General features: G+C 49.5%; 1 protein-coding gene across 5 annotated transcripts; it reads right to left on the minus strand.

Moving 5' to 3' along the window:
• Positions 1-1,310: 1,310 nt before the first annotated feature.
• Positions 1,311-6,176, minus strand: IGBP1 (immunoglobulin binding protein 1). Of its 5 annotated transcripts, none has more exons than XR_009622660.2 (6): positions 5,938-6,176; positions 5,529-5,843; positions 4,063-4,255; positions 2,663-2,797; positions 2,395-2,507; positions 1,311-1,730 (listed from the first exon to the last, which is right to left on the minus strand). XR_009622660.2 is itself a non-coding variant. In XM_060692034.2 (6 exons), the coding sequence occupies exons 1-6, from the start codon at positions 6,129-6,131 to the stop codon at positions 1,594-1,596; spliced, it is 1,032 nt and encodes a 343-aa protein (XP_060548017.1). In that variant the 5' UTR covers positions 6,132-6,176; the 3' UTR covers positions 1,311-1,593. The 5 variants fall into 5 exon arrangements, 3 of the variants coding, with proteins under 3 accessions (XP_060548017.1, XP_060548016.1, XP_060548018.1); XR_009622659.2 differs by having other exon boundaries at positions 1,311-1,733; XM_060692034.2 differs by having other exon boundaries at positions 2,663-2,742.
• Positions 6,177-8,597: the final 2,421 nt, after the last annotated feature.

Below are 8,597 nucleotides of genomic sequence, written 5' to 3' on the forward strand. Positions count from 1 at the left end.
GTCTTTAGCAGATTTCTCTGCCTAAAACGCTTAGGAAATAGTCCTCCCCTCTTGTGATGGGAACAGGAGAGATTCCAAGTATGGTACTTACAAGCAGATACTGGTCCTCAGAGATTGGGGGGAGGGGTCTTATTTGCTCCCCCCCCCAAACAAAAGCCATGGGCAGTGCGTTGAGCTGGGAGAGAAGGACGGGCCCAAAGTCACCCAGCCAGCTTCCATGTCTAAGGCAGGACCAGAATTCAGTCACCACCTTAGACACCAGAGCAAAATTGTTTCAGGTAGTTCTCGATTTACAACAGTTCATTTAGTGACCATTCAGTGTTACAACAGCATTGAAAAAATGATTGATCGTTTTTCACACAAACATTGCAGCATCCCCATAATCACGTGATCAAAATTCAGATGCTTGGCAACTGACTCGTATTTATGACAGCTGCAGTGTCCCCGGGTCATTAACCCCCATTGCGACCTGACAAGCAAAGTCCATGGGAAAACCAGATTCACTTAACAACTCTCACGAGGCCTTCGCAAAGGGCAGTGGCAGAGGCTGGGGAGGAGTTGGCGGGATGAAGCTGGCAGTTTGTGCGGGCTGAGAAAAGCATGAGGTCCTTGCCTAATGACAGTCATAAATGTAGGTGGGCTGCCAAGTGCCCAAATTTGGATCACATGACTGCAATGGCTGGGGTTTCAAGGACTGGTCGTAACTACCATTCATTCAGCGATGCTGCATCATCGTTAAGCAAGACTGCCTCTATGGCTAGAAACTTAATTCTAAGGGAGGGTGCAAGAGCACTTTGTTTTATCACAGGTGAAAAGGATTTGGGGTCATTTGCCTCTAAGAAACCCATCTTAACTACCTAATTGAGAACAGGCAATGATATCTACCACCCCTTCCCTCCCAAGATCTTCCCTTGCATTCTTCTGCAGAGCTGCTTCCAGAACTTAGACGTTCAGTTCCATAGGGGGAACAACTGGATAAACTGTTTAAATTTTGGAGACACAAGTTGAGATTCAAACCTTGCCTTGGGGACCCAGGCAATCTGAGTCATTCACAAGCTGTGGACAAGACTACAAGCATGCTGGGAACCAAAGTACGAGGACACATTTTCCCATCTCAGGAATACAAGGAGAGCCTGTAGGTTCACATGGCAGCTTCTCCCGTTCTCCAAGGGGTGTAAAAAGGTGACGCACAAAAACAAAGGATTCTCCACAACCACTCCCAGATGCCCTCAGAAAAGTCTGATTGCCAAGGCAAGTCTCTTTTAGACAGAATGAAGCAGCCAGAAAGACTCAAAGAAGGAAGGCTTGGATGAACTGATGGGAGCATTTTATTTGTCTTTTAAAATAAAGAAATAAAGTGACAACAGCCCAAAGTACTTCCAAGTGGTCATCCAATCTGGTTAGTAAGGACTATTTTAAAACAAGAGAGGAGCCAGGAATGCAATGGCCCCAGAAGCTTTCTGCGTTTCCTATACTGGCATTTCTGGAACTCCCATCTACCTCGGTCCTTGATATAACATCTGGCAATTCCGTTTCTTCTTTCCCAAAGAGGAACCACTCACACTTCCTCACGAAGTCTACGAGGGGATCTCCTCAGCCCATGTTCTTCCGGTTGCCGTAGCCCCTTGGGTGCAGGTCCTTCCAGTCATCCCATTCCCGTGCTTTCAATGCTGCAGCTTGCTCCTCCTTCTCCGTGGCGTTTTCCTGGTCTTTTTGCTGGTCTTCAGGACCTGCTGCAGGCCACAAGTCAGAGCTATGCTAAGAGCAGCCCCCTCCCCCCATGCTTCTAAGTACATCAACACAATAAAACAAGAGAGGCATACTATGCACTAACATAGGATGAGCAAAACATTTAAGTGTTCTGTATTTGGAACAAAAGCCCATGTGTTTTCCAAAGTTTATTCTATGTGGTGTTGAGAATTACTGGATGCGGGTTCTGGTCATTCCCCAAGGTAGCCTATGCTCAGCAGCACAAGGGCAATCCACGCTTCCCTAGGTACTTCTCATCACACATTCAGCTATTTTTGTGGCCTCAGTTCTGTGGCTATTTACATGCAAAGAATGGAAGCTTAACTATCATTTCCACTGTTGGCTAAGGGGATTTTATTCTTTAAAGATTTTAAACTATCCTTTGGACAAGCACCTGTTATATCTTGCTAAGCACATTTTAGAATAGCAATCGCTGACAGCTGTGTGAGGGCATTCTGGGTCCCAAAGGTTAGATGTTGCACTTCCCAAATTCTGCTACTCAGGTTCCTCATCCAGTTAGCTTCCCAAGGGATCCTAAACTCTCAGTTTGGGGCTTTTGATAGATCAGCCAAATGGGGAGCTCCTCTCTAAGAGTGGCCTTTCCTCAACCCCCTCCCCGCTTGTACGTTTTATGCTCAGAAATACCTGGAGCTCTTTGGGAGATGCCCTGTTCGGGCAGGACTCCTTGTTTCTGATGCTGATCGTACCATTCATCCACCGTCATTGTTGCTAGGCTAGGATAGCCAGCGCCAAACACCCTGCAAGAAAGAAAACCAGCCCAGGACTCCTCAAGCTAAGCAGAGCAGCAGGAGCAGGAAGAGCCCACCCTCCCCTCATGAACTGCCCGTCTGCCGTCAAGACCTCCTCCCTGCCAGAAGCAGCAGAAGGAACCTCCCTTCCCCCAATGATATACTTTGCCTGGGCAGCATCCCGAGTAAGGATGAAGGGCCTCACTGAAGATCGGGGTGGCTGGGAAGGTCGTGTGGATGGACCCTGGGAGAAGGGATGGAAAAACAGGAGGAGGAGCAATTTTCAGCATCTGTTCACACTAAAAGAAACAAAAACAAAAACTCCAGGAAGCGGAGGACAGGCAACTGCACATTTCCTCAACAATATTTTCCCTCAAAAGGTAGCATCTACCCACCCGCAGAGTACGTTCTGGTTTGGGGGCGGAAAAAAAGATGGGCACCTTTTTTAAAGAGGTGATTAAAATTTATCCTTCAATTCACCATCTATCAAAGTCATCAAAATCCTGAAACCATTTTGGTCTTCCTCATGTCAATTATGCACAGAACATATTTTTATGTGTACAAAGTGTTTCCAGAGCAAGACTGGCTTCCCATTTCATAGATGGGAAACTGAGGCTGAGAAATACGCCAGAAATAGGGGAGAGCCTCGGTTTTCAACCTGGCAGTGCCTCAGGTGTTTGCATCAATGTGTCCAGGCTCCACCTGCACTAAATCTCCTGTCCAACTCCATATGAATTCTTCAAAGAAGCATAAATAGAGTCAGACTGCCTGAGCTGGATTTTTAATATTTTATTTTTGCACCAGATTTTAAATGTTCATATTGTGTATCAGTTGGCTAGTCACTTTGGAAATAAAAAATGTCTCTCGTTCTCATTCTAGCACTTTCCCTCTTTCTTGCTAAATTGCTTCCTGTTTCTCTGCTTTTCCACACAGCACCTTAAATCATACTGTTTTTCCAGCATATAATCTGACAGTGCCACTTCACATTTCAGATTACAGATGGTTGATTGCATATCTGAATTAATTTATATAAAGCTAGAATTAAAACTGTTTCAAAGGAGAGAAAAGGCAGATTCTAGCCCAAATCCCCAAAATATGAATATTTCCCTTGCAAAGATTATTCAGATGCATTCAATTGCCTGCAATGTGAAGGTTTACAAATAAAATTTGTTAAATTAAAAGCTATTCAATAAAGAATAATGCGTAATCAATTTAATAAATAATTCAATAAGGAATTTTGCTGGCCAGAAAAGCCACCTATTTTTGGAAGATAAAGATAATATCTAACTTTCTGTTATCTAATGTTTTTTAGATTTTAATAAATATCCCAAGATTTAGGGACTTTTCTTACTTTTGATCAGAAAGGAATAGAACTCTTTGCCTTTATACATCAATATATAGATTATATGCTATCTGTTATAAGGCATATGTTATAGCTTTCATTTTTTTCTGTTTATGAAATTATGGTCTTAAGTTTCAGCAATGATGATCAGGAGACACTGTGGAGGGAGATTATTAAAAGAGGCCTGCAATTTGATCCATACAACTGATGTCACTATCTCACCTGTACAGCACCCCGCCGATTAAGGATTGCAATTTCCTGATCAATGCTTTCAATTTCCTCCAAGCTTACAGTGACCCACTTCTTGATCTGCAGCAAATAGAATTCTCGTATTTGCTCTTCTTCAGCTTGACCACTATCAACAAAGGGTTTTAAAGAAGCCAGCTGGTTCTCCAACTCTTTCTTTTGCTTGTATCTGTTTTCCAAAAGATTTATGGAAGTGAAAAACAAGTCTAGCTGCAGGCACTCAAGCAAAAACATTTGCAACAGACAGTTGTACAGCTCTGCCTGAACACATCCAAGGAAGGAATGCACTGTGTTTTTAGTTAATCTCCCAGCCCCCCCAGTCCAAAAATTGAGTCAGTCCTAACTTTGCCATCCTTAATCTGGTTCTTGCTCAGGCTCCCAGCCACGATGTTCCTTTTTAATCTCTTGAACTGAGGTTGCCTCCAGTACAAGGCATTTTTAATGTTTTCTGCTATTATTTTTAATGTTTTTGAGGACAACCCATACGAGCCCAGATCACTTGTAGGGAATTTTCAATGTTAAAACCTAGCAAGTGTTGTACATTGCAGTGGTTCTCAACCTTTACTTCACTATGGATCCCCTTCAAATACCTTTTGCGGCCATGGACCACGGTCGCTCAAGATTTAACATTTCTCCAAGCCTTTACGAATCCCCTGTGATGACATCGTGCCCCTCCCCCAGGCTTCCGCGGACCACAGGTTGAGAACCACTGGTATCCTGCATTATCAAAACCCATCCTCTTTACAGGCCTGGTGGTTTTCACAAAACCAACTGCTGACCATAATTTGTGTCTGCAAAATACTGTAATCCCTCTGCTCCAAAAATCAGAGGGAGAATCCAGGATCAAAATTTGTTCCCTGCCAGCCTGTGCAGGTGATGCTTCCCAGAGCATTTCCACCATAGCTGCTTCAATCCAGGGAGGCTCAACAGGTGGCTTCCCTCCCTTCCTTCCTCCCCCCAAGAAGGACCACCTTCTGACACCTCATGCCTCCCACCGCCCGATATGCTCCCACAGAGAGGGCCTCCTCAAGGTGCCATTGGCCAAACAATGTCGGCTGGCGACCCCCAGGGGGAGAGCCTTCTCTGTGGGAGCTCCTGCCCTATGGAATGAGCTGCCCCGGACATAAGGAGGATCCCCGACCTCCGCATCTTCCGGCGTGCACTGAAGACTTTATTGTTTCAGCAAGCTGACTGAATGAATTAATTTAAGTGGGTTTTAATGGTTTTAAAGCCATTTTACCATGGCTGTACACTGCCCTGAGTCCTTCGGGAGAAGGGCGGTATAGAAATGTAATAAAGGAGGAGGAGGAGGAGGAGGAGGAGGAGAAGAAGAAGCATTGGTGGAAGGAGCTGCCCAAACTCGCTGCGGAAAAGTCGAGGAGGGGAGGCTGGAAGCCGCGGGGGCCGAGAGGAAAGGTCTTCAGAGCCCCCCCCCCGCCTACCTCTCGATCTTGGCCCTCCGGGCGGCCGCCATGGCCAGCAGGGAGGCCTGGCCGTCGGAGGGGGCGGGGGCGGGGGCGGCCTCCCCGCCGTGCTCCTCGTCGTCGCTGTCCACGGCCTCTCGCGGCAGGTCGAAGCGGGCCACGGCGTAGTTCCGGCAGAGGCGGAGGAAGTCGAGGAAGAGGCCGCGCGCCCTCCGCAGGTGCTCCAGCCGGCGAGGGGGCGCCACCTGCCGCAGGGTCAGCGCGGCCAGCAGGGCCGGCACCAGCATGAAGCGCAGGTCGGCCGAGGCGATCTCCTCCAGCTCCTCGTTGCGGCTGCAAGAGAGGCCGAGGCGGCTGAGCCGGAGGGACCCCGCGCCCGACCGACCGACCGACCCCCGCCCCGCCCGGCCTCGCCCGCCCGCCTCACCTGAAGAGCTCCAGCTGGGAGACGGCGCGGGCGGCGCGCTCCAGCAGCTCCAGGCCGCGCTGCACCCGGCGCTGGACGGCCGGCGCCCCCGACGACCCCTCGGTGTCGCTCTCCACCTCCTCCAGCAGCCGCCATCCGGACTCCAGCAGCTCCGACAGCCGCGGGCCCTCTTCCCCCTCAGCCGCCGCCGCCATCGCTGCGCCCGGCAGGAAGTGACGTCGCCAGGAGGCGCGGGCGCGGGGGGGAGACGTCACGCTGCGGGGCGGGGCGGGGTCGCATCGGAGGAGGGCGTGGCCTCGCGTCCGTTCCAGGGTTCCCCCTCCAGGCGTTTGGGCGGGGCTGGCGGGCCCGCGAGGGAGGGGGCCGTGGGCGGGGCGAGGGAGGGGCGGGGCGAGGGTGGGACGGGGAGGCGCAGCGCCGCCTGGCGAGGGAAAGTTGCAGGCTGGGAGGCGGCCGGCTGAGCACGTGGACAGGAGCCCCGGCTTCTTGCAAGGGCAAATCAGGCGCCCCTTTTTGACCAGAAAGCTTGTTAGTGTAGGAAGTTAGCACCCGCCCCTTTCCTAGAGGAATGAAATATTATTTTGGGAAATGTTAAAAAGGCAGAATGTTATGTTTCCCTGGATGAGAAATGGAGAAGCCTGTTTTAAAGACGAAGCAGCTCCCATCTTCCTGCCCCCACCCTTTGTCAATGGGCCAGAGGCAGAAACTCAGTCTTTGTCAATGGACCATCATCTGCAACACAATAGGACCCATCTAGCAACAGAAACTCACCACATGGCACCTGGAAAGGTTACATCAGCCAGCAAGGCTAGCTAAGACCCCCACCCTCTGGGAGTCTAACAACCAATCAGGATACTCTTTCAGGGCCCCAGGAAGTTCAAAGCCAGAGAGGGCATAAAACCCAGGGACTCACCCTTTTCTGTTCAGGAACTCAAGCCATGTGATCCTGTCCACCATTAAACCATCTTTCCAAGTAGTCTCCATGTTTCCAGTGTCTTTTCCCCCACTTGGAGCTGAACCCAAAGGGATATTTCTTCTAATATTAGCATAAACCTGCCGTGCATGAAGAAGCCAGGTGAAGTAGAAGGATCCCATCAAAAGAAACAGCTGTCAAGGAACCAGTGGTTTATTCTCAGGGTGTTAACTTCATCAGTCAGAGCAGGAAGGGACCTTGGAGGCCACTGCCTGGAGGCCGTGCGGGTCTGGATGGGGAGGAACAGGCTCAGACTCAACCCCTCCAAGACCGAGTGGCTGTGGCTTCCGGCGCCCCGATATAGTCAGCAGGTGCCATCGCTAACTATTGGGGGTGAATCTCTGCCCCCCACAGAGAGGGCTCGCAATCTGGGTGTCCTTCTGGATGCACGGCTGTCTTTAGAAGAGCATATGACGGCCGTGGCCAGGGGGGCCTTTTATCAGGTTCGCCTGATTCACCAGTTGCAGCCCTTTCTGGATCGGGACGCCCTACGCACGGTCACTCATGCCCTTGTTACTTCCCGGTTGGACTATTGTAATGCTCTCTACATGGGGCTCCCCTTGAAGAGCACTCGGAGGCTCCAACTGGTCCAGAATGCGGCCGCGCGGGTGGTTATGGGCGCAACTCGTTGTGCCCATGTGACACCCCTCCTGCGCGAGCTGCACTGGCTCCCAGTGGTCTTCCGGGTGCGATTCAAGGTGTTGGTTACCACCTTTAAAGCGCTCCATGGCATAGGACCCGGGTACCTTCGAGACCGACTCCTGCCACCAATAGCCTCCCACCGGCCAGTCCGCTCCCACAGAGAGGGACTCCTCGGGGTGCCATCAGCCAAGTTATGTCAGCTCGTGACACCCAGGGGGAGGGCCTTCTCTGTGGGAGCCCCAGCCCTGTGGAACGAACTGCCCCCGGAAATTCGTAAGATCTCCGACCTCCGGGCGTTTCGCTGCGCACTGAAGACCCTATTATTCCGCCAGGCCGGACTAGCAACACAATAGTTTTTAAATTGGGATATTTAAATTTATTGGGGTTTTAAATCTGAGCCACTTTATTTAATTATTTTAAATTTTATATTGTTGTTTTGTTTGTGTTTTTAAACAGGCTGTACACCGCCCTGAGTCCTTCGGGAGAAGGGCGGTATAGAAATAAAATTATTATTATTATTATTATTATTCTAGTCCAACCCCAGGCTCAAGCAGGAGACTCTCCATCATTTCAGACAAGTGGCTACCCCAGTCTCTTCTTAAAAGAGATTCTTCTTAAAAACCCACAACTTCTGGTGGCAAACTGTTCCACTGGTTAACTATTCTCACTGTTAGGAAGGTTCTTCTTAATTCCACTTGCTTCTCTCCTTAATTAGTTTCCATCTGTTGCTTCTTGTCTTACCTCCAGGTGTTCTTCTTTGTGAAAGCCCCTCAAATATTGGAACACTGCTATCATGTCACCCTTATTCCTTTTCATTACACTAGACCAGAGGTCTTCAAACTTGGCTGCTTTAAGACTTATGGACTTCAACTCCCAGAATTCTCCAGCCAGCTTTGCTGGAGTCCACAAGTCTTAAAGGGGCCAAGTTTGAAGACCTCTGCACTAGACATACCCAGTCTCTGTAGCCCATCATATATTTCAGTCTCCTGTTTATCTTTGCTGTTTTTCTCTGCCTCACCATCTTTTCTATACTGTGACCAAAACT

The sequence above is a fragment of the Pantherophis guttatus genome, chromosome 12 (genome assembly GCF_059756535.1).
Source record: "Pantherophis guttatus breed Tessera chromosome 12, ASM5975653v1, whole genome shotgun sequence".
Taxonomy (NCBI): domain Eukaryota; kingdom Metazoa; phylum Chordata; class Lepidosauria; order Squamata; family Colubridae; genus Pantherophis; species Pantherophis guttatus.